Source organism: Carassius auratus, chromosome 50 (genome assembly GCF_003368295.1).
Source record: "Carassius auratus strain Wakin chromosome 50, ASM336829v1, whole genome shotgun sequence".
NCBI classification, from domain to species: Eukaryota; Metazoa; Chordata; class Actinopteri; order Cypriniformes; family Cyprinidae; genus Carassius; species Carassius auratus.
The window spans coordinates 10,564,036-10,589,699 of NC_039292.1; the positions used below are offsets into that span (position 1 = coordinate 10,564,036).

The following is a 25,664-nucleotide window of genomic DNA, read 5'->3' on the forward strand; positions in this document are numbered from 1 at the left end:
TCTCATGTGATATCACTTCCAAGAGTATGACAACATATTTTAATCAGGTGTGTGTTGCCTAAAAGTGACTACAATAGAAACAGACTTTATCTAATGGAATGGCATTTAATCCATGGCATTTCATTGGCAATGAAAGCAGGTCATGCTTGGATATAAAAGCTCGTGTCACTTGGGGGGTAAGAATCTTGACCTTGATGAGTCTAGGTGAGCCTGCAGCTATGCTTACTGAAAAGTTCATGTTTGTAAATATAAATAATTTTGCTGGACTTTGCTCTGATTAGCTCAAACTTTCATTGAGGCTGTTATTACATGGTCTCTGATTCATGGGACATATTTGTTTTTATATGGGCATTTTATATTGGACAGGATGGATGAAGATGAATTTACAGATTATCTCATTCAGCTGACCATTGAAGAGTCTTGTCACGAGGCATTTGCAGTATCGAAAAATGGGTATGTTCGTTCACATAGCATCTTATAAACTTAAACTTTGGTTTGAATGATTGATGGGTTCTTTGTTATTGTATGTTTATGTTTTCATGGAAACTGAATAGTTCAAATAGCAAAAAGCAATACATTCTCTCAGAAAATTGTTGTATTCTTGAAGCTTCACCAGTGATGAGAATACGAAACTGCTGGCAGCAATCGAGACAGGTAATGGATCAACGCCCAATATTCAAATAACAAATTCTGTTCTATAACCATATACATGAAAAGATACTTGAGGTTCCTCAGATTGCGACACTTGCTGAACCACCTGGAGAACCTCAGGACTTTTCTAAAGGTCCCTCACAAACCCCATTGCTTGGGTTTCCAAACTTGGTCCTGGAGAGCCAACATTCTGTAGAGTTCAGCTACAACTTTCCCAAACAATCGTGAAGTCCTTGATTACCTTGATTCAGGTGTGTTGAGCTAAACTCTGCAGGAAAGTGGCCCTCGAGGAGCAGGATTGGACACCCAAATTGGATTGGACATAGGAAATCTTGGTCTAGAACAAAGCTATTACATCTGTAATCCATTTATGTTCTCTGATCAAAAGGCGATACTGCGGTCATACGTGAGCTTAGGCAGTTTCCCATGGCCTTCAAGGAAGTGGACAGTAGAGGATTTCTACCACTCCACCGAGCCGCCATGCAACCATCAGGGAAAGTACTGGAGACAATTCTGGGTGAGTCCTAAACATGGACAATTCTGATAGAAATGGAAGGGTTGAATAAGTTACTGAGACTATATATACTTTACATTTGAGATATTTGATATAATATGATCCACAGTCTTCATCAAGCCAAACTTGGAGGAGAAAGGTAGGAATGGAGAGACTGCCTTGACTTTAGCAGTTCAAGCTGGACTGGAGGAGAATGTCAGGATCCTTTTGGAACACGGAGCACATCCACATAACCCCAACAGCAAAAATGAATCTCCACTTCTGCTGGGTGAATTGCAACTTACCTGTTGATTAGGTGCCCTGTTGATGGTACCTGCTTGTACTTTCCATAATAACTATAGCTTTCTATATTTTGCCCAAGCTGTAAGAGTCCGATCTTATCAAATGGTGTATGCTCTCATTGCACATGGAGCTGCAGTGGATCAGGTATGTTCTAAGAGGTGGACGGCACTGCATGAAGCAGCCCAGGTGGGATGTGTTGACATCTTAATGCTGCTGCTGAGACGTGGCGGCCAAGTGTCAGTGAGGGATTGTAACGGAGGGACACCGCTGAGTGTAGCAGCAGAATGGGCCAATCTTGAAGTCCTCCAAGTTCTCATCGATATTGGTGAGAACCTTTGATCTCGCAAATGAGAGCAAGATTAAACAAGGTTTGTCGTAATTGATTTTATTCCATCCATCTTGACAAGGAGCTGATGTGAATGCGCAGTCCTGTAAGGGTGAAAGTGTGTTGATGGATGCAGCTGGTTCTGGAAACCCAGACTGTGTGGATCTTCTGCTTGAACATGGAGCCTCACCAAACTTGCCCAGTTTGACCGGGCATCTTCCTATTCATCGTGCAGCCTTCGAGGGCCACTACCTGTAAGTGTAAAGTACTAAAATATCATTAACATGAGGGTAGTTGGGTCTTTTTAACCTTTTTTGTAACAGTTGGCACTTTTCCATGCTCTCGCTAGTTTAATTTGTTTACTAACAATGTCTGACGTTGTGTATAAATCACTGGATATTCTATCCATTTTCATGAATTCTTTTTAATTAATGAAAATTCTCACCACAGTGTCATTTACACCACATCTCAGTTCATGTACTGTTTAATTGTCACATTTTTAATATATTTGGATTAAAATGGCAGACTGCTTACATTAGAACTACCATTTAGTGTATTATAAATACAGACAATTAAATTATAATTAAATTTTTTTTATACAATTTGACAAAATTACAATTTGACTGGAAATAATGTAACATTTTGTGATGTTCTGCTTGATTTTCTTCTTTTTATTCTTCACATAATTTCATACATTTTACTTCAAGCTCTGGTAAACAAGATCAGTAACAGTGACTAAATTACTTAAAATAATTATAATAATAGTAACAGGGGAAATTCTAGCTGTTTTGGAAAATACAGAGCCCCTAAATGGTGATGGAAAAAAATAAGATGGGAGGAAAATTCATATTTAATTGCTTTTGCTTTCTCTCACAAAAATAGTGAGAATATAAAATTTTTCCTCCCACCTCATTTTTTTTTACATTTTCATCACAAAAGTTTTGTGAGTAAATACAAAGTTTCTTGGGGGCAGGCAAAGTTTTTAAGATGTGTGCATTTCACTCTATGGTAAGATTATTATAGATTTATACATACAATTACATTTTTGTTTTATGATGGTATTTTTGGAAATCTACATAAAAAGGCATTTGGGGGAAAAAATTAAATAAAAAATAAATGCTGACATAGAATAAAGTTTCCAAGTAAGATTAATTTGATATTCACCAAAAAGTATGTTCAAGCTCTGTTAAGAGTCAGAGTAAAAAGTAAAAGTGATCAAAACAACCCTACACACGTATACTAACCTGCGTCATACCGATTCCATTTTCAGTGTGTTAAAAATACTGATATCTGTCACAAGCAAGAAGGCTCTCGTACAGTCTGGTCAGAGTCCAGTTCACTTTGCTGCAGATGGAGGTCATGCGCAGTGCCTGCAGCTCCTGGTTGATAGTGGTTTTGATGTGAACGCTCAACTTGACCAAACCATCTCTGACAACTACAGCGACATGCGTAGGAGCGCCCTTTACTTTGCAGTCTCAAATGGAGATGTAACTTGCACAGAGATGCTGTTGAACGCTGGAGCCAAACCTGATCTGGATCCCCTGCAGTGCCTCCTAGTGGCGGTGAGAGCTGGGATGTACGAGATTGTCAGGATTCTCCTGGCCAACCGAGCAAATGTGAACTGTTACTTCACTGAGGTCAACAACACCGTGTTTCCCACTGCCTTACAATACTGCCTGAAGGACGAGGAGATGATCCGATTACTTCTGAATAATGGATATGATGTAGACAAATGTTTCCACTGTCACCATGACTTCCATTTCAACATGGGGGTTGTTTGGAATGACATACATCTACATGAACAATGTTGTGTCATCTGTGATGGCGAAGACAAAATACCTGTGAGTTTTGGGCATGATTACTATTGGGTACAAGGTTCTGTTCCACAGCCTACATAGACACAGTCCTGACTTTTTCAAATAGCAGCATAGAATAGGTACTACATTCGGTTTGAACTAGGGATGTCCCAATCAGTTTTTTTTTTATTTATCTTTCGCTCTAATATTGGGAAATAAGCGCATTCAGTTTACTTATAAATGCAAGGAGACAACAGAAAATGGTACAGGGAGCAGCAACTTTTGTGTCTATATACCTAAATTATGAATATTATGGAATTTTAATTGCTATGTTTATGTTGCCATTGCATCACAGTTCTGTGACTTCATGAGTTTGTGCTGCCTGGTTGGCCTGTCTGGACGAGTGGTGCTGATCCTGCTGGACTATGTCATCTGCGTCCCCCTCTGCTCACGGCTGGTATCCATCCTGGAGAAGCAAAAGGAGTGGGCAGAGATATGCACCATCTTGAGTGAGTTCACTGTTAATCATTTATCTGTTTTTATGACATATACGTGAGTCTCATTCTGGATCAAATGAAGAAACGTCTGCAAACTCACAGTCTCAAACTGACCAAATGCACGTGAGATGTTGTCTAGCAACAGATCGATGGTTTCTCTAGTCTCAGGGAATGCAGACTAAAGCTTCTGAATTTGTTCCAGACAACCCACGATCCCTGAAGCACCTCTGTCGTCTGGAAATCAGAAGACACATGACCATTAAAAGACTCCGTAATACCATCATAATGGATTCTTTTCCACCTCTGATGAAAAATTACCTGCTGTACAAGGAATAAGATCTGACTTGATCAGTACAAATGTAACAATTAATTTAAGTTTTCTTGTCTGAAATGTTCTGTCACTGAATATTATATATTGTACATGTAATGTATTATCTTATTGTCAGTTATAAAATATTAATTGATAAAACAATTTTTGTACACATCATAACTGTTTGGATACTAATTTGAGCTGAATAGATTAAGTATTAGATCACAATAGCATAATATAATGTTAATTGTATTCATGCAACATGGCGAATCCTACAGTGATTAAAATGATTTTGTAACTGTCTGCGATGCTAAATAAAGTACACTTTTGTCAGTGTGAGTCAGTGTGCTATTATCAAGGTTTCTTCTGCTGTGCTGTAATTTATTCTTTGTTTCATCTTCTAAACTTCTTCTAGATGCTTTTGAGTCATAATAAAAATATTTTATTCTCCGTTCAAGGTGTTTTCTATTATCCTACTCTTTCTATTGTAAACCTCAGTTTTTCTATAACACCCTGCATTTTTTAATACATTTTTAGAGCATACAGTCATAGTTATTCTTTCATAATCCAACTTCATAAAGTCCCATTTTTTATTCCTTCATTCCTTTTGACCAAGTAGACCGAAAACCAACACATTGCCCAAGACTTGTAAAAAATTAAACATTAAGACAATTGATGCATTTTCTCAAGCCACTGAGATTTTCCAAGATTTTGTATTTGCTCTAGCTATTCATTGAACACATGGTTGGCTATAATGCAGTGACTCTGGGATTCCCCCAGCTGCAAAGTTATGTCTGCACTGTATACAGTATATCAGTAGCTGCACTCTCTATGGCTCAGTTACATTTATAGAAGGCTATAAAAATTTATACTGAATACAAACACTGAAAATGGGTGGAATTGCAGTAATTTGGTATATAAACTTAAAAAAAAAATTTTTATTTGCACCTGTTACTAAAATCCTATATTTTAATGCACATAAAAAAGATCAAGTGATTATGTGGTCATTTGACTTTAATGGTGTGCATGGCAAAGACCAGAGCATGTGAATGCCAAATTTAGATTCGTGTCTGTTGCTGTTTTGAGCATGGGAAGGGGAGGCACTCAAGTTCAGATTGGGTGCAGCTAAAGTACTGGCACAGCTGTGAGAGACGTGTGATTTCACTGGAACTGTTTTCACAAGGTGAGATTAGAGCTTTTGTTTACTGTTCGGTGAGGCGTGAATGATTCATTGAAAGTGACGGACGAAGTGCATGCCTTAGTTCAGCATTTCCTCAAAACTAACGCAGAGTTAGTTTCCAGCTTGGTATAAGTGTTGAAATCTGCCTGTTCTGCTGTGAGGACTTCACAAACTTCTTTGAAAAAGACAGACTGCGTGAATTCCTTTCAACTACAGTAAAAGCATCTTTAAAGAAACTGACTGGTCACTTCAACCTTTCCATTGTATGACTAAAGTGCCTTATTAAAGAATTCTGAGGATTTGGTTTTGGTTAAGACTTTTATAACACATATCACAAACAATGCAATTAAAAATATTATATTACTCTCCACATGTTCATATAAAAGCTTTTATTTACCTCCAGGAAAATGGATCCATTAGATGACCTAGATGAGGAAGATGAGCTTCTTGATGCTGCAGTTCAACTGAGCATTCAGGAATCGTGTAAAGACATCGCCTCTCTCGGAAGGTGCGATGTTCACATAAGAAGTTCCCTTTGGGAATCTTGAAATAAAGCAAACATATCTCAATAAACATTACATTACAATCCACTTTTTCTATCCTGCAAATAAATCCAGTGTGGAACATCAAAAGATCTTGGATGCAATATTCCGAGGTGAAATTTCCCACCAGATTTTATGCTTGCTGTAAAATAATTAGGTTAACTGGAAAACTCGCATTGAAAAGTGAATCATTTCATTTGGCTGAATTACGTTAAATGAGGATAATTAGCTGTGTTGCTAAGTGCAACATTGTTTCATCTGGCCCCACAGGTGACCTCTTTGCTCTGCAGGAGCTGTCGGACTATCCTGCCGCATTCACTGAGGTGGACAGCAAGGGGTGGTACCCAATTCACAGGGCTGCTGTCCAGCAGTCTGTGCAGGTGCTGGAGATGGTACTTTACGGTAAGCTAGAGTAGAAAGTCCACTGCAGTAACTTGCAAAAGGGAGTTCGGTTTTATACATTTCAATAAGCAAGAAATTAATTTTGAGTAACACTATCACAAGTTATTTTGACCACTATCACAAGTTATTTTGACCATTGACCATTTTCTCAAAGCCATAGCAGAATCAACCATTGAAAGGCTCAGAAAAACACATGACTGAATCATTTACATGAATGATTCAAAGACTCATAGAAGTCACTTGTTTAGTTCTTGAATTAATGTTTTTTGAACTAATTGGTTGAGTGAATGATGAGGGACTCATAACAGTTGTTAAAAAGGGACCAATAACAGTTGTTTTTTTCATTCCTAAAATAACAAAACATAATGACTAATATTAACTGTATCAAGTTCAAGTTTCATGTCAGATATACACTCAGTGGTTTGGTCGAAAAGGTTCTTACAGGTTGAGCTTAGAGGAGGAAACCGCAGATGGAGAGACGCCATTGATTTTGGCGACTCAGGCTGGGCTGGTGGAGATTGTTAGGACTCTGCTTGAGAATGGCGCTTCACCTAACAGAATCAACAGCAAAAATGAATCCCCTTTATTATTGGGTAGGTAGCATTTGTAATTTCTTTAGTGCCTTCAGAACCTTTTTTTAAATAAGCTCTTATGTTTTGTTTTGGAGCTGTAAGAACAGACTCATTTGAAATCGCCTTTACACTTATCTCACGGGGGGCATCGGTTAACCAAGCCTGCCCTAAAAATTGGACAGCTATTCATGAGGCAGCCAAGGTGGGCTGCACTGACATTCTTACGCTCCTGCTGCAAAATGGAGGAAATGTCTTGGAGACAGACGAGCATGGAGTGACGCCCATGGGGATTGCTGCAGAGTACGGACAAGCAGAGGCACTGGACATCCTTATTCACTATGGTAATACTGACCAATGTTTCCAGAAGAAAGAAAATAGTACACATTATACATTTACATATATACATTAAACCAGTAAACTAACACTAAATCATGATGTCCTCCACAACAACAGGGGGCGATGTAAATGCTCAGGCACCAAATGGAGACAGTGTGCTATATGATGCTGCTGGCTCTGGGAATCCTGACTGCATTGAACTTTTACTTCAACATGGGGCCGATCCCAACATCGCTAATCTTTCCTTACAGCTTCCCATCCACTGTGCAGCGTACAAGGGGCATTACCTGTAAGTTTAATGTAATATGCCAATCCTTTGCTAGTTTCGTCATTCTTATCTCTAACTAAAATTAAACTGGACTTTGAAATTGAAATCCGACTAGAGACTAGTGCATTAGCCTTGCATGATTTGCCTTGACACAACAAATCTAATCAGAATTCACCAACAGAGTTTTTGAACTGACTTCCTAATCTATGCATTGAATGTTGATGAACTACTCCCACCACTCTCCTTTTTTTTCAGAAAATGTAAACATTTTGTTGTGTGATCTCTTTGACAGCGCCTTAAGAATGTTAATCCCAGTAACCACTTGGAGAGCCCTCTGTCTCACAGGCCAGAGCCCAATTCATTCAGCTGCAGATGGAGGCCACGTCCAATGCATGGAGTTCCTGGTAGACCAAGGATTTGATGTCAATGCTCTTCTAGATACACATGTTTCAGAAAAATATGGAGATATGCGAAAGACCGCTTTGTACTTTGCGGTCTCTAATGGAGATGTGACCGGCACCGAGTTGCTGTTAAATGCAGGAGCCAAAACGGATCTGGATCCCCTTCAGTGCCTCCTAGTGGCGGTGAGAGCTGGGAGGTACGAGATTGTCAGGATTCTCCTTGCCAGCCAAGCAGATGTGAACTGTTACTTCACTGAAGTCAATGACACAGTGTTTCCCACTGCCTTACAATACTGCTTGAGGGATGAGATGATGATGCGACTGTTGTTAAACAATGGTTATGATGCAGAAAAATGCTTCTGTTGTCCTCATGACTCAACATGGTGTCGCTCATCAGAACATACCAGTGAGAAGGTTCCAGTAAGTTCCCCGCTAATGTCACTGTTCCAAAACCTAGGGTCACACCTGTGAATGAATAAGTGAATACTGTAGAGTGTTGTCAAAACAAATGTGTGGACGCACAACAAAAAAAAGCATCAAAACTGGAGCACAACTATAACTAAATGCTTAAGCAGCAATTTAGCAGCAGCAGCATCTAACTGCTATTCTTTGTTTAAATACGGTTTCATGATGAGATTCACTCAATATCCTGTTAATCTTGAGTACCTATAGAGTAGTACTGCATCCTTCATAACTCCAAAAAGTCTTTAGTTTTATTATATTCATAAGAGAAAGATAGTCTGTACCGATTTTTCCCGGAAAAACATGACAGGCTGGAGGCGTGACATGTGGGCGGAGCTAAAGAATCACGAGCGCGAGTAGGCTTTTGCGTTGAGAGCGTCTGGAAGCTGTGACACAGATCCAGAGGCTGAAATTTAACAAGAGCAGCATCAGCAAACGACGTCCTCTATGTGGTATGTACTAAAACTGTATATATTTGCTTAGCGGTTTTGGAAAATGACTAAGTTCCACTTTATGGCGTCTTTTTTTTTTTTTTTTTTTTTTTAAGCTGTACATGTGGAAAGTGCAGTTTGATGACAACATCGCATGTTGTTTACTTGATGTGCTCACGCGCCGATAGCTAAGTTAACAACACAGAGATATTTGAAGCAGTTATACTCACCGCATGTGGTTCCAACACACGATCGTGACCCTTTTCCGTTGGGACTGCATCATCCTTAAGAAATAAACGATGTGCAAACCCGGCATAAAAACTAGGCCTTGTTTGTAAAACAAGCATCTTCGAAATGCAGGGAACAAACACAAACACTTGCACAACTCCGTTGATGCTCTGTAAAAATAAACTCCATCCACTGGTCCCTTAATGCTGTTTTTTTTTTTTTGGTAATCTCTGCATGTTTGTATTGCCCCGGCAACCAAAAACACACTTCTGTGACATTTCGCGACGCTCTCGCTCTGATCAGCGAATGCCTGTGCTCTCATTGCTCTGCTATACGGGAGCGCGCACTCTTCCGGCAGACGTGCCCTTAGGACCCATATAAGGAAATTCCGCTCCATCTAACGTCACACAGGGCCATACTCGGAAAAAACTTTCCGAAACTTGTGACAAACCGGAAGGAGTATTTTTGGAACAAAAATACTCCTTCAAACGTACAAATTAATTTTTGAAACTTTGTCCATGTTTAGCATGGGAATCCAGCTCTTTAACAGTGTAAAAAACTCAGTATGCATGAAATAGCATTTCACCCCCCCTTTAATTTTTTTCCGTAAGGGTATATTCATTCAATACGTAAAAGTATCAATAAAAACTTTAATCCAAGTAAAATGGACTATTTTAAGTAATATTTATATTTTTATGCGAAGATTACTTTATGCTACTTTTGCAGCATTAGCTTACCATCATGCTAATAGGAAACCAATCTAATAGCAAAGAAATCAATCCTGAGTAGAGTCTCCTGCACAATTTACATTCATTTCTCTATAATGTTCCAACATTTACTTAATGTTTATTTGTATTTTACTTCAAGTGCTATAAAATTAGCTTAGCAGTATGCTATCAGCAAACTCTTAAAATCAATTGAGAGTTGATTTTCCGTACACTTGGAGCCCTAGTTGTATGACATTAGGAGTATCTTACACTACAGTGCTAATGGGGCCTATATTTTAAGATAACTTACCTCTGAAATATTTTTTTTTTCATCTGTATATATGGCATAGCCTATGTATCTATACTTACATCTTACTTTCATCTTCCGTTGCATTTAGTTTTGTGATTTCATCAGCGTCTCATGGCTAGTGCAGTTTTCTGGAAGAGCTGTGCGGGTTCTCCTTGACTATGTCAATCATGTTCCCATCTGCTCCAAGTTGAAAATGGTTCTGAAGAGGCATAAGGAGTGGACTGAAATTTCAGAAATGTTGGGTGAGTTGCCTAAACAATTCTAGCATGGACCCTTAGCTCTACTCACAAAAATATGAATGTCCCAGCATAAGATAACAAAACATCACAAAAATTTGACTTTCCCAGGGAATCCTCGTTCACTGCAACACCTGTGCAGACTAGTCATCAGGAGAGAGATGACCCCACGAAGACTGGGCAACCCAAAGTTCATTAACTTGGGTGGATTCCCACCAGGACTTAAAAGCTACTTGATGTACAAAGAATATGATTTGTATGGAAGAATCATGTATCAGGAGTGATGGTCTCTCAGGGTAAAAGTTAAGGAGAAAGCACTTTGAGTTTTATTCAGAAATTAACATGAGGTTGACATGACCAGATGTTTCGCTAGTTGTCCATCATGAGTCCAAAAAACTTAAAAATATGAATGTTAAGTACTTTAAACACTTCACATTGACCACTAATGTGAATTTTGCATCACTTCCAAAGGACTTTGCCCCCAAAGCAATGTCTTGGTGCTATTTGTGCAATAAAATAATGTTGTAGCTGAAAAAAAAACATGTTCAGGATTGATGCTTGTTCTATGAAGTCAGCCTTTTACGTTTTAATACAGCACTTTTACAAAACATACTGAACACAACTGGTGTTTATTGTGTCCATACATTGAAAATGAGATTGCATGTCTCACCTCAGTGCTGCTAAACTGTGGTTCTAGAATGACCTGCATTATCACAATTGAAGTAACTAAAACAGGTCATATCTATTAATAGCTTTATACCCTGTTAACATCAACAAGCATGTTCAGCAACCTGTCAAGTAGAAACATTTGACTTCAGCATTATCACAAACTCACCACCTAACCTTGTGATAAACTGTCAGAAACATTAGACATATTTGTTGTTTACTGTATACTTATCTGTGCCTGTTCAAGTTCATTTGATTATTTCACCTGATAAAGATGTTTGTAGATTGGTAGCTTTCGAAAAATGTGAGTATATCATGAAAGTGCAATGTTGGGTGAGTGAGTAATGTTAGTTAGGCTATACACATATTCAATTAGATTTGGATCATTTGTTCTGGAGGCCCTGAAATATCAAGTTTACGTCACCATAATTGGTTCCTAATCAAAATGTAATATTGCATGCTGATAACGTTCCAACAGTTAGTGGATTTGAAAAGAATCTGGGGAAAGTACTAACTGCACAAATATGAAATATTGATTTTAGCGCCAGAGGTGTTCTGGTATCTGTACAAATACTTTGGAGGACAAGCTGAGCATAAAAGGGTAGCAGTATAAGTAAGTATAAGTCCCGTCTACAAAAAAGTAAAGATTTTTATTTTAGAGATTTTTTTTTCATGATTATAGGATAAATCAAGTGTGTAATTGGGAAGAACAACAAGTTGGATTGATGTAAAAGAAATTATACATTATACATATATATATTTTTTTTTAAAACACTATATGGATATATATTTTATGCCGACCAAAGTATTTGGACAACACAGCAGTAACTTCAAAACCGTTGCCGTTAATTGGGGTTTAACTGTGTTACATGAGAATCTTAATGCATCTTGAATCTTGTAACTTAATACAAATTAGATTAGTTTTAGTGGTATCCCCAAGGGGGCAATTCCTATGTCATTTTTGGCCAACAGTTGCTGACAGGTGTCACCACTCCATAATGAACTCTCATTCTTCTTGCAACCTAATCTTGATGTCCCCATAGAGAGACACCATCATTTGTAGATCCTCTGTTGTGTACCCTCCTCCACTTAAGTTCCTCCACCGGGTTCCTAGATTAGACTAACAGTCTATCTAACACACACCCACATGCCTGCACTAATCCCACTTTCAAGTATTGAGGCAGCGTAAAAGTTAATACTCGCAAAGGAGACATAGCGTTACAAGTATGAGCAACTTTGGGTACCACAAACAGCTTGGCAAGTATGAGGACATCGATGAAGATGAACTTCTGGCCTCCCTGACAAATGAAGAAATCCAGGAGCTGGAGAAGGTTATGGCTGAAATAGAACCTGATACGAACATACCCACTGGGTTAAGGCAAGAGGACCAGACGGCCAAGCAGCCAACAGGCACTTTTTGCCGAGAGGCTCTGCTGAAGTACTGGGAGGACGAGACTCACAGAATGCTCGAGGTAGGGAGTACACACAGAAATTGAGTGATATGTCAAACTTTGGGGCACTCGCTGCATTCCATTTTTTTTCTTGACACAAACACTTGAGATTGTCACTGGGGTGGTACCCTTAAAAGGTACCAATATGAAGGTACAAAGGTGTACCTTTATAGGGTACCACTCAAGTGACAAGATTCAAGATTTAAGATATTCTGAAAGTTTAGGAATATCCACAAACCAAGAGCAAAATGTAGTATTTATTTGTGTGGGGGTTAGGCTTTTTATTTTTTGGTAAACAATAAGTCCCAATCTTTGGGAGGTCTCCACAAGGAGGATCCCAGCTTGGAACAAGATGGGCTCCAGCTTCATAAAGGGATTAAAATTTCTTTAAATTTAGAATTAAGTCTAAAGTGTCTGTGAGTAGTCCATTTGAGGCAGGCATGCCCAATACTCCCTTGCAGAGTTTAGCTTTTACCTGCTCCAACACACCTTACTATAGTACTATACTCCTGAAGCCATTGATTACCTGGTTCAGGTGTATTTAATTAAGACTAGAGCTAAACTATACAGAAACACCCAAGTGGACTGTGTACCAGTGGAGAAGTCAGAAAATCAAGATGGACATGTCCATTGTTAGCAATACCAGTTGATTAAAAACACACAACAAAATGTGTATTTTTCCACAGATAACACCAAAGTATCATGTCCACAAATAGAGGTTGGATAGTAGAATATACCATGTGCACCACTTTATTGAGTTCATTGAGATATAGACAGACAATATATTACTACTGTTTCTCTTCTTTTGATGCACTGAGCAGCCACATTGGATTCTGAAGTTGGAGTTTTTGTGATTCCTCTGAGATTCCGAGTCGGAACTCCAACTTAACAGGGTGTTCCAGTTAAAAGTGTCTTCTGGGAACTTGGAATTTCCAACTTCCAAGTATGAATGAAATGCACCATAAGGATTGGTCATCCCTGATTTAAGTGTATAATTAAGGGAGGGCCACTATCCTGAAGAGTTTATCTCAACCCCTGAGTTATGGATAGTTATGGTTAGCTTAAGTTGAAGTTTAAGAACACTGGAAGTCAACAATAGATTTCTAGTTTCAAATTAAATAACACTATTTCAAATTAAAATTCAGTTTCTTCAAAGAGATTTCGGTAGAAGACTGTAACTGCAACATTGCTTCCACCGAACTTAGTTATTGCTCTGCTTGTGTCTCAGTTCTCTCAGCTGGTGATATCTTTCTTAATTAAAAATCATTGTTTGAGGTATGCCAGAGCTCAGTCTTGTTTTCCTTTCTATGGCGACACACAGGACAGCATGGATGAGTGCCAGACAGATAAGAGCGAAGAGGAATGTGGCAGTGAAGAGCCTGAGGATAATGAAGAGGAGAGAGAGCAAGAAAATTGGGGGCTCAAAACAGGGGGAGATGGGGAGAAAGAAGCTAGGTCAAGCAACAGGAATTTTGTGGACTTGTCCAGATTAGATTGCAAGAGGCATGGTAATAGTGGTCAAAAACATAAAGCCATCTATAAAGGTGCCCTTCATCATCACGTTACCCCAGAGAGGCCAAGTGGTAACCCCACTGATATTGTTAAGACCTTGGAAAACATTTTGAGGAACGACACCTCCATGAATGAAGTCAACCTCAACAACATTGAGAACATATCCCAAGATGTTTTGGTGAGCTTTGCTGATGCATTAATCTCCAACACTTACGTTGAGGTTTTCAGCCTTGCCAACACCCATGCGGACGACCAAGTAGCTTTTGCCTTGGCCAAAATGCTAAAGAAGAACTGCAGCATCACCAACCTTAATGTTGAGTCCAACTTTATTTCAGGCAAAGGTATCTTAGCTTTGACTGGTGCACTTCAGTACAACACAACACTGGTGGAGCTCCGATTCCACAACCAGCGGCACATCTGTGGAGGCCAAGTGGAGATGGAAATGGTCAAATTGCTAAGAGACAACACCACCCTGTTGAAACTGGGATACCACTTTGACTTACCTGGTCCAAGGATGAGCGCAACTGGGATTTTAACCCGCAACCAGGACCGCCAGAGGCAAATGCGACTGCAACAAAGGAAAGAACAAGACAATCTAGAAAGACGTGAGGAACAATCCAAGACACGGGATACTGTGGACAGTACACAGTCTCTTCAGATCCAGATTTCAACAGACAAAGATCCTACACAAGGGAAGCAACACTCGGTCTCTACTCATTTACCAAAACATCCTCACAGTCAACCAAAAGTTGTGAATAATGTGCCATCTAGAGAAATCGCTGAAATGGTCAAGAAACAAGAAGAAACAGCCATGGATAGCGTTGTTCGAAACCAGACTAATGCAAATAAAGGACTCAAACTCACAGAGGACAACCATGGCAAGAGCATTTTTCAAAATGAAAAAACAGTAGTTTGGAGAAGAAAAGATGAAAGAAAGAGTCCGGAAGGCACCCAGGGGTCAACCCGTGATGATCTGTTGGCAGCTATTCGTAGAAGCAGCATTGGTACACTACGAAGGGTAAGACATTTAGCATTTGTCCAGGACATGACAAAATAAGTAAGTCTTTAAATTCAGTGCTCAAATTTGTAATTCACTAGACAATATTAATGGACAGTATAGATACTTCCAAATTAAGGCTTTGGTAAACACCAACCATGTGAACCGATTGTAATAACGGTTTCTTCTTTTTTCTTGCAGGTCACCAATAATCATCGTTCCTGAGGTAGGCCTATAAGAGGCTCATATAAAATTAATCTGTAAAACAAATAACACAAATTCAAACTTTTGTTTTCTTGTCTCTTAATTCTTAGTTTGAACCATGGCCGTTACCAGGGTTTTAAAATGAGTGAGGTCTGGGGTGGGAAAGAATTTTTAAGAATTGTGTTTTAATAACCCCTACAAATACAACTTGTTATATACACTAAATACTTTAAAAGAGACAGACATGTAGATGTTTTCTCTGTTTTGGAGGGATGAACAATGTTAAACCATACCATTTTTATTGTTCATACTTTACTATAAGTTAGGGGTGGATCATTTTATTCATGCAACAATACATATTGTGGTTATAGGTTTCATTAATAACATTGCAATTCAGATGTTAACTTTGTCTAGTGCTCTTATGATTTTTTTAGCATGATTTTGTGGAAATTTAACTACTGTTCAAATGTTTGCATATTTAATTTCATTTTGTAACCTACTAGCGCTACAGATCTGTGTACTAATGTTAAATGCATCCGTTCTTACTAGTGTTGATAACGATCTGACAGATAATATCATGGTTTTGTGTGTTTACCTTCACGAATGCTGTCTGCTGTCAGCAATAATTGTCTGTGGGCTTTTTAAAGTACTGTCAGTTTAAGCGCCGGCAATCAGTATTGTCAGATATTGATAATGAAAATGAATAAAAAAAAAATAGTTAAATAAAATAATTAGTTATAAAGAAGACATTGATGCCCCTTAACTGCAACTTCCCACTTTATTAACTTTCTAAAGTGTCAAAAAAAGTGCCAAAGATGCTTATAATAGCTGGATCTTAACAGTGTAAGCTCATTTTACGCCTTACACACCTTCAGAAACATAATTATGACTTACTTATATGAGAAATTTCAAATCCAAAAACAATAAAGCTGATTTACTTTGAAAGCTGACTGCCATAATTTAGACTCCAACGTATCCGTCATGCAACTAGTTGAGGTTCATCCCATTTAATCCAGTAATTTCAGCCACCCAAGATGTACACGTATGCAAGACGTATTTATAGAAGTTGGAAAAGCTAGAAGTTAGAATACACACGCATAGCAAAAATGCAGGTTACTAAAAAGAAAAGCACAATATCTCAGGTTTGTAAATATTACCATTTATTTAAGTATAGAATTTAGTGTTTTCAGTCCACATTCCAACCCTCTTGCAAGATTTGATGTCAATTACACAATTTCTTCAGCACTATCCTTACAGGACAAGGACAGCATATTCAGTTCAGACAGACAATACTGTTAAACCAGCATTAATTGTACACAAATGCTTGCGGTTTTCCATTACCTTAAATGTAGTTGTCAAGTCAAGCATTGACCTGTAAAAGCTTGTAACAAATGGAAGTTTAAATTGTGTGTGTTTATGTGAAGTGCTTTTTTATTTTTTTTGCTTGATATGACTGAAATTCTATTTGTGAACTGATGGTTTTTCACATTCAGGAGCAAGCTGTACTCAAGACTCTGCCGGTTTGAATCTACTGTATATTATTTTCTTGTTAATAAAGTGAAAACAAAACCTCAGAACGGTCTACTTTGTGACGTGCAACGTAGTGTTATGCTGATCATGATTACCACAGAAATCATATTCAAAGCCAATGTGTTCTCATCCTGCAGTGAATTTCCTTTTGTTATTCGTGCAAAAATATATATAGCCTCAATATATCAGCCTGGTTTACATTTACAAGGGAAACAATACAGGGGACATACTCATTATGACAGGAGAACCTCTCACCCAAATCTAAAAATGCTAAACTAGGATTTGAATAAGAAAATCGGAGGTACAGAAAACTAGGGTATGAAAATAGTGTTATCTAAATCATTAATCAACAATTAATAAGGACATCGAGCGTCCCGTTTATCTCCCTTTCCCCGCTCACAGGGGAACAAAAACATTCAGGTCAACAAATCATGAATCCTGGCATTAAACTTCACATGGTTATTCCAGGAGATTATTTTACAGAGGATAAATGACAGTACTTTACAGATTACATGAGGTATTGCACAGATTTAAAAAAAGGAAAAAAAAAAGCAACAAAAATATACAGCGATTTGGAAAAGAAAAAAACATACACAGAATGAGCGTAAGATTTGGGGAAGTGACAATTTAGTATCATTTACTCTACTGGTTGGGGTTACTGTTGCAGGATTAATCATCCCATTCGTCATCATCCTCAAAGTCTTCGTCATCCTCATCATCCTCATCTTCATCTAGGGACCCCAAAAAAAAAAAAAAAACATAACCACCGTAAATAACTCATTATTAACTGACAATGGCTTTCATGCTCAATCTCGAATGAACCAAAGAATATTAGAGGATGAAAAGTGGCCTCAACACATCAGTGTTTATCTGCGTCAGCGAACGAAAGCTAAAAATACATCGATGTAAATGGGATGTTGTGTCTTCGGAATGAAGAGGAAAAAGTCATGTTATCTGTCATGTTACTAAAATAATCTTTTAGTTGGACTTGACAGGTTACATCATCTCTAAAACGTAACGTCAATGCGTTGGATCCACATTGGGTCAAGTGAGGAGAAAAAAAAGACATTGCAGCTATGAGTGGCCTGTTTTGAACAAAGGTTTGCGAAAGTGAGACAAGCACTTACCTGAGGAGTGGATGGCTTTGCTCCTCTTTTGCATCACCTCCATCAGAGCGCCAACAATACCTGCTGACTGAGCAGGGGTGGGTGGTCCTGAGTCATTATCTGATACCTGAACATCCAAGAAGAGAGAGCTATCAGACAACCATAACAATAAACCGCTCATAGAGCATGCTACGACGATTTAGATGATATATTATAAAAGCATTTGGGGACTTGCACTACTGTTCCAATTTTTATTTTCTCAGCAAAGATGCATTCAATTGATCAAAAGGTGACAGTAATTTTATATATACATTTTTATGACGGGAATAAGTATTTCTCAAAATACTTATATATATATTCTCAAGGTGGCACGGTTCAACCTTTTCATGGTTTGGTTTGTTTCACGGTTTTAGAGTCATGGTTTCGGTACGTGCTATGTTTATGGAAAAACTATACTTTCTAATAAAAGGAAAGAAGAAGAATATTCTATCCAGCTACAAGCAACAGCACAAATAAATACAATAGAGTAAAGATACAAACAATAAACTAATTTTTTTTTTTGCAGATCTAGCATAAGTTTTTAGGTACAGAAATTGAATAAAGTAATCAAATGTAAAACAGCATTGCATGTTGGACTGTATAAATTAAATATTATTCTTTATTAAAGTTACAAAAGCTTTTTAATCAAGAGCAGTGAGTGATTTCTTTATTGTTGCTTTTCTATTAATATAAAGACTGTCACTTTAAGAGAATGCACTGATACAGCAGGCCTACGTTCAGCCGGCTATGTCTGCTATAGGATACTTACTAAGACAAGCATTTTGATATAATTTTTGTCTGAATTTGTCCATTTAAACAATACTTCAGAGAAAGCTTAATATTTGTGTGCTTTCAGATGAACGCATCACAAATCTTCTCACTGAGCGTCCTCTGGCTCTTAAATGTTTAAACTGCCAAAGCTTAAATGAGTTTAGTTTGAACACATATTAACGTGTGCTGTTCAGATCTCATCTGTGAGCACCCGGGTGATGACGGAATAAATGACATTGAACTAAAGCGAATGATTTGTCAAGGGTTTTTTTTTTTCTTTTTCTGATGGCTGTTGTTGTAATGTCTGGGAAGCCAGAATGCACATGCATCAACAGAAACATATATTAGCTGAACCCTGTTTGTTTTACGTGTTATTTATAGCAAATCATATTACAGATGCTTTGTCAGATTTAAGTTGAACCGTGGTCCCAGCGCGTGCCGAACAGTATGTGGTCAACTGAACGTTTTTTTTTCACCGAACCGTGCCACACACACACACTTTTTTCCAAATATACAAATGTTTTATAATAAAATGATACAATAAACCTTTAAATAAAATTATAAAACTATGAATAATTATGTAGTGACAAAAACGGTTTGATTCTCCTCAAGTTTTCACTCAAAGGATGACTGACAGGTGAGCAGGCGTCCTCCACCTTTGTCTCGGACACATCAGGATGTGTTAGCGTTTACGGTCCTCACCGTTTTGAGCTGGATGCCCTGTCGGATCTGGTCGAGTAGTGCGTCCCGTCCTGTGGACGACACTGGCCTGTTGTTTTGCTCCACTTTCTTTAACTGAGCGCCCTCCTTGATTTGCTCCAGCAGAGCTGACTTCCCGCCCATGGGTGAGGGCACTGATTCACTGTGGCCTCCGTCCACATCAGGAGCTGGAGGAGGTCCAGGAGGCGGCGGTGGAGGAGGAGGTGGAGGTGGGGCGGCTCCTCCGGATGGAGGAGGCGGTGGCGGGGGAGGGGGCATGGAGGCGGGGGCAGGTGGAGGGGGAGGTGGATGCCCTCTGCTGGGAGGAGGCGGTGGAGGCGCTCCCATGTTAGGCCGGGATGGAGGAGGCGGAGGAGGAGCGCTCGTCGGGGCCCTTGAAGGTGGAGGGGGTGGTGGGGCTCCTCGTCCCCGCACTGGGGGTGGTGGAGGTGGGGGCCCAGAAGTGTGAGGAGGGGGTGGGGGAGGTGGGCCGCCCCGGGAGGGTGGAGGTGGGGGTGCTGCAAGAGCAGAACAATATTTTTTAGCATTAACAGAATTAAACATGCAGACTCTCCATGTATTCATCTACTGTGGGGAGTCAAAGTCAAGACCGAAAATTCTTATTTATAAAGTTTAATGTACATGAACACCACCACAAAAGTCAGAATTATGATTGGGCGACTTTAAACTCTTCAAGCCCAGAGTTTCTGAGTTGGGAATGTGTCATTGAGAAAATATGGCAGATGCAATGGATATATGTAGTGACGGTAGATTTGTTGAAATTAATGATTTACAATAATACCGTTACATGATTCAATTTATATTAACTTTAGAAATTAAATAAAAACAAAGCAAAACTACACAAATTCATTCATTTTGTTTGAAACAATAGTTTAACATTCCTATCTTGTTTCAACCAAAGTGACTTGAACACATCTCACATTGCAATTACGACTTCTCAAATCAGAAACACAAACTTCCCATGAGGACTTGAACACACCATTAGCATAGTTTAAAGACCCCATGAAAGCAAGTTATCTACGGTATTAGCTTTGAAGCATCTGTATGCTAGCATACTTGTAGATAGAGGAAAAATTACTTTTAGCAGATATGTGCATCATGTGTCATCTATAACAATAAAAAAAAAAAACAATACCAAAAAATTACTATTTAAAATAGCTACACAGATCCCATTTAAAGACTAAAGGAGGAGACACATCAGCGAAAAAACCCCCCAAAAAACACCAACTGTCACCTTAATGGTTGAATATACTGCAGATACAGTTAAAAATATTTTTACACATTACCATGTATTCTATATATTATTACTACACATTCAACTACAGCCAAGTAGAAATTCTTACTTACAAGTTAAAAGAAAACAGGAAAAAAAGTGTCAATCTATTTCATGGGGGTCTAAAAACCAACAAAAGTCATGGTTTTAAGCAATCAAACATGTTTTTAAAAGATCTACAACAATCATGTAAAATATCCACATGTGCACAGATGCTTTTTTATAGTTACATGTAGATAAAACCACACATCCACATCTAAAATTTGTCCTCTAAGTGTTAAAATATCATTCAAAACAACCCATGCCAACCTGCACAGCTTCAGACCTATTACACATGCAGATCTAATCAGGTTTCACTCAGAAACACACACATCCTACCTACCGCACCACCTGGGAGGACCTGAAGGAAAACCACATATACTTATCAAATATAATATATGCATCCAACTACAGTCTAAAATCCTCTGAGAAATGTGTCATAGCCACATTATTTAAATGACATAAAGAAGGATATATTGGCTTTGCTGCATCAGCACAGAGAATTCCTTGAAAAAGAAGTGGTTAGGGGAAGTTTTGGGCAGTTTTTATTGATGCAGGCGAGACTCATGACAGCGGACGGCTGATGGACTGCCATGTGAATGTAATGATGTGCAGGTGACAACGATCAGTCTCACCTTGTCTCCTCAGCTCATTCTTCACAGCCTCTACACCGCCCTTCTTCTCAATGAAGTCGTAGATGACCTTAGACGTCTCCTTGTCTTTGAGCTGGGCCTCAGAGATGCCACACATGTCGAACAGGTTCTTCAGCTCTGGGTCCAAATTATTCAACTGCAAAATCAAAAAGGTCAAGTCCTGAGACCTTTCTTTTTTTCTTCATATGTTCAGATATTGAACAACACTGAAGTTCTGAAATTCAGCGGAACTGTTTATTTACTACTAGAACCATTTCATACATGAAATACAAGTGCTTGCAAGGCAGCAAAAGATTAGATAAGGTTTGAAGCAGAACTCGAATTTTTAGAGTTGTTGAAGAAAACGTGTTGTTTTAGCCTGTGCCAAATAATTTAAAGTATCATTCATTCCTATAGCAAAAACGTGCAGATAAGTGTCCAGAATGTTTTATTTAGGGTTAGAGGGTTGTGCGGATCACCAACCTTAAGTATGAGCAATAGTAATAGTGATGCTTGCCTTAGTAAGCACAACTAAATATAGACAGAAGAAGAAAAAGAGAGATAGAGATATTAATGATAATGTGTCAAGGGATGAGTAAACGGATGCAAAATGAAAAGGGCCAATCACATTCCAGTGTGCAAACAGATGTAAGACAGCAAATCGCAACTCAGTATGCAAATATCATCATCACTGCCTGGTTAGTTTTTGAATACTGAAGTTAAAGGGACAGTTCATCCAAAAGAGATTTTGAAGAAATGTTGGTCGCCAAACAGTTGACGTTAGCCATTGACTTTCATAGTAATTTTTTTTCCATACCATGGAAATCAATGGCTACCGTCAACTGTTTGGCCACCAACATTCAACCTTCAAAAGAAAAAAAACTCATACAGGTTTGATGAGTAATGATGACCAAAACTTAATTTTTGGGTTAACTGTACCTTTAATGATTTTCAAACTTTAATCTTACCTATAAAGCTAAAATGTTAAAAAAAAAAAAAAAAAAAAAAACTAAAACAAATTAAATTAATTAAAACATAAATATTTATTAAAGATAACATTTTAGGGTGCAAATTATTGGGAATTTAATTCTTAAATTTTAAAGTATAATGGTCATATAAACTTTGAAAAAAAAAAAGGAACAGTAGTTTAAGTCCCTAAATCTTATTTTTCTACTTTAAATCAATAACTAAACACTTAACTAATAGTAAAACATAAAGGAAATAATTAAATTAAAAAGTGTAATTAAAATATATATTAAAAAGTGTAAATTAAAAAGGGATTTTCAAACTATAATTTTAAATGTACTTTAAAAGGTATGTTTATAGAACCTAAAAAAAACGTTTTACAATAAAATAAAATAAAAATCTTCAAAATGGCAGTTAATGGGGATTTTTTTTTTTCATTTTAAAACAAGATCATGATGATTAAAATCTTAAGAGAAATCAACAATTCTGCCTTGCAAGCACCACACATCATTTTCCCAGCGTTCATGCTGCTTCTCAAATATAGCACAATCCTGTCACCTTGTGGACAAACTGCTAATGCTAACCATCGTTGCTCAAACCATCCATTATGTCATGCTCAACATTCCAGCTGCATGCAGAACGCAAACCTTAAAATGAGGCTTCTTCAGAGCATTTACATATTTTCCAGTTAGTTAAGAACAACAGCATCTCATTGTATTGCACCAGTAGCCTGGATTTCTAATTGCTTCATAAAAAGGCAGCAGGTTGCAATATCTCCATTATTTCCATAACAAACATGATTTCAGATATACACAGTGCAAATATACAGATAGCACACTGTTGTGTATAAAAGCAATCTGCGTAGTGTTGTGGGCGACAGACTGCATACTCGAGCGTCAGATGCTTCAGCCTGCATGAACACAAGCCTATTGAGGCATTTCATCATGCCATTACTACACAGGTCAGCATTGTTTTCCTATGAGAGATTCTTCAATATGTATGTGAGAGTGTGTATGACAGTGAGAGTGTGTGAGTGTGTTGGAGGGGTTACAGAGCTAGTCATTGTTGTGTACTTACATCGAAGCCTGTGTTCGGATCCCATCCTACATGACCGATGTGCCTGGAAAATATTGCGTTAAGCACAATCAGTCTGGCATGAACAACAACAAACACAACACGAGGAAAGAGAATAAACTTAACCCTTGAGCTGTGCTGAAAATCCTTCCTAAATTTGGATTTTGTTTGTACAATAGTCTTCTAACGTTATATTATTAATCAATCTTGCATTCTTTTTTTTTTTTAAATCAACTTTTCTTTCAATGAGCACAGGTTTGGTATTTCTTTAGTAACTGATTTCTTTTATAAAAAGCTATATTGACAAAAAAAACTAAAAAAAAAAAAAAAAACTCAAAACAATATAGAAATTAAATAAATTGACACAAAATTCACTAACATTTGAATGAATCAAAAATATTACAAATTAAATTAAAAATATACACAATATATAAAATATATTTCAATAATACTAAATGAACACTAGCATAAGCTCAGCTCAGTGAGGCATACGGTCTATAGTTTCCAAGAAGAAATACAAAAACTGTGTTAAAAGAAAACTATCTGACAGACTTAATCCAATATTTAGTAATACTATTGAAATACTACTACCACTTATAATAATAATAATAATAATAATGCTAAATGACATTAATGCAAAATTGTATCAATTTCAAACAAGTTTAAAGTCAAGTGGATTTCAAACTTTAATCTTACATTAATCAAAAACATTAAAGGCTAAAATAAACAATTTTTTTTTAATATTAAAAACATTTCTTAGATGATAATGAAAAAAAAAAGGTTTTTAGGTGTAATTTAATAGGGATTTTTTTTTACTTTAGCCTTACATTTCTTTAAAGGTATACGTTTCATAGAACCTAATGTAGCACATTAAACACATACATATTTAAATGCGAACTTTTGAAGCTAACAATGATTTTAAGTTGGTTAATAGGATTTTTTAATTCTAGGCTTAAAACTCTTATAGGGCATATGGTTTATGGAAACCAAAAACAACACCAACTCTATGCAAAACGGATAAATAGTATATTTTAAAACAAGTTTTTCAAATAGGGGGGGAAAAAATCCTAAAAAGTTGTAACACCCTGTGAGAGCCAACCAAGTACATTTTTGTCCAATTTGTTAACATTAACTAGCATTTTGTGTGTAAATGGTAAAAGAAACTACAAATATTACAAGTTGCAGAGATAGAAAAAGACATGAGAATAAAAATAAAGCCTTATTAGAAATAACTAGCAGCATGATGGTATTTTAATATGCATTACTGATGTCACTTCCTGCCCAACACAGGAAGTACTGAAACTGCTATACTTAAAGACTCACTGAAAGTTGCTTGGTGTCCCAATGTCAGCCTTCGTCAGCTTCCGACTGCCCTTGCCCTTCTTCTTCTTCTTGTTAAGGCCGCTGTGCAACATGTTATTCTTATGGGACACATTGAGTTTGTTGTTGATCTCGGGATTCTTGATGTCCACCGTTGCCATCAGGAGAGTGGGTCCTGGACACATGACAAAACCTATTAGCAGCTGCCTGAGAATCCCCAACCCGTCGCACACATTTCCCTGTGAGAGTGACAGGAGTGGTCTCCGGCCGAGCTCGGAGTCTGTGTTTCAACAACAGCTGATTCTGTCCAGTGTAAGCGAAGAGGGGGCGGCACAATGAATGAATCACACACATTCCTGGAAGATCATGTATTCACAGTTCAGATGATGCTGGGGTGGGAAGAACAACAACAAATATATCATAGTAATAATGTGAAAAAGAATGTCTGGTATCAGTAGTACAATAAAAACTTAATTCAGATTGCTCTGATAGATAAATAAATGAAAAATAATTGGTTTCATTCAAATAAACATAACCGCACTACACAAATATCTGACTGACCACACGGCCAAAAGCGAAACTCTCTGAATCACGACACATATACAATGTCATCATGATTCTCAGCGCAGCAAGATGTGGGCGATAAAAAGCAGCTTTCATGGAAAGAAACGCTGCTGGAACGACAGGCTTCGTGTCAAACTTTCCCCAAAACCACAAGCTTTCAAGACAGCCGGAGACTTCAATCTCCACCATAGAGCCATGGACGACGTCTAGATGATGCTACAATATGATCTTTTAATAATAACAACAAATTTATCACCATAACACCTTTAAATTTCTGCATTCAGAATGGAAAACTAACCTAATTCAGTTGTTACATTAATTATTCCCTTCTTACCTAACAGCAATCCACG

General features: G+C 37.8%; 4 protein-coding genes across 7 annotated transcripts in view; 3 read left to right on the forward strand and 1 right to left on the reverse strand.

The window, feature by feature from the left end:
- Window positions 1-24: 24 nt before the first annotated feature.
- LOC113066972 (ankyrin repeat and SOCS box protein 15-like) lies at window positions 25-4,707 on the forward strand. Its single transcript, XM_026239138.1, has 10 exons — window positions 25-204; window positions 367-453; window positions 608-654; window positions 1,040-1,168; window positions 1,275-1,433; window positions 1,527-1,772; window positions 1,855-2,026; window positions 3,043-3,613; window positions 3,924-4,077; window positions 4,268-4,707. The coding sequence occupies exons 1-10, from the start codon at window positions 143-145 to the stop codon at window positions 4,399-4,401; spliced, it is 1,761 nt and encodes a 586-aa protein (XP_026094923.1). The 5' UTR covers window positions 25-142; the 3' UTR covers window positions 4,402-4,707.
- A 771-nt stretch (window positions 4,708-5,478) lies between these two features.
- asb15a (ankyrin repeat and SOCS box containing 15a) lies at window positions 5,479-11,118 on the forward strand. 2 transcript variants are annotated; one of them, XM_026239140.1, is made up of 10 exons: window positions 5,479-5,558; window positions 5,959-6,063; window positions 6,173-6,210; window positions 6,368-6,499; window positions 6,934-7,092; window positions 7,254-7,412; window positions 7,525-7,696; window positions 7,968-8,496; window positions 10,303-10,456; window positions 10,562-11,118. In XM_026239140.1, exons 2-10 carry the CDS (start codon window positions 5,963-5,965, stop codon window positions 10,732-10,734), a joined length of 1,617 nt encoding a protein of 538 aa, XP_026094925.1. In that variant the 5' UTR covers window positions 5,479-5,558; window positions 5,959-5,962; the 3' UTR covers window positions 10,735-11,118. The 2 variants fall into 2 exon arrangements, with proteins under 2 accessions (XP_026094925.1, XP_026094924.1); XM_026239139.1 differs by having other exon boundaries at window positions 7,167-7,412; window positions 10,562-11,112.
- An 878-nt stretch (window positions 11,119-11,996) lies between these two features.
- Window positions 11,997-16,194, forward strand: lmod2a (leiomodin 2 (cardiac) a). The gene is made up of 3 exons (XM_026239145.1): window positions 11,997-12,588; window positions 13,889-15,097; window positions 15,278-16,194. Exons 1-3 carry the CDS (start codon window positions 12,343-12,345, stop codon window positions 15,299-15,301), a joined length of 1,479 nt encoding a protein of 492 aa, XP_026094930.1. The 5' UTR covers window positions 11,997-12,342; the 3' UTR covers window positions 15,302-16,194.
- A 224-nt stretch (window positions 16,195-16,418) lies between these two features.
- LOC113066976 (neural Wiskott-Aldrich syndrome protein-like) overlaps window positions 16,419-25,664 on the reverse strand; it is a 23,758-nt gene continuing 14,512 nt past the window's right edge. For all 3 annotated transcript variants that reach the window (XM_026239142.1, XM_026239141.1, XM_026239143.1), the window contains 6 exons: window positions 24,754-24,925; window positions 23,434-23,476; window positions 21,394-21,547; window positions 19,429-19,943; window positions 17,938-18,043; window positions 16,419-17,541 (listed from right to left, as the gene is read on the reverse strand). In XM_026239142.1, coding sequence (XP_026094927.1) covers window positions 17,480-17,541; window positions 17,938-18,043; window positions 19,429-19,943; window positions 21,394-21,547; window positions 23,434-23,476; window positions 24,754-24,925 — 1,052 coding nt within the window. In that variant the 3' untranslated portion in view covers window positions 16,419-17,479. The remainder of the gene's footprint in view (window positions 17,542-17,937; window positions 18,044-19,428; window positions 19,944-21,393; window positions 21,548-23,433; window positions 23,477-24,753; window positions 24,926-25,664) is intronic.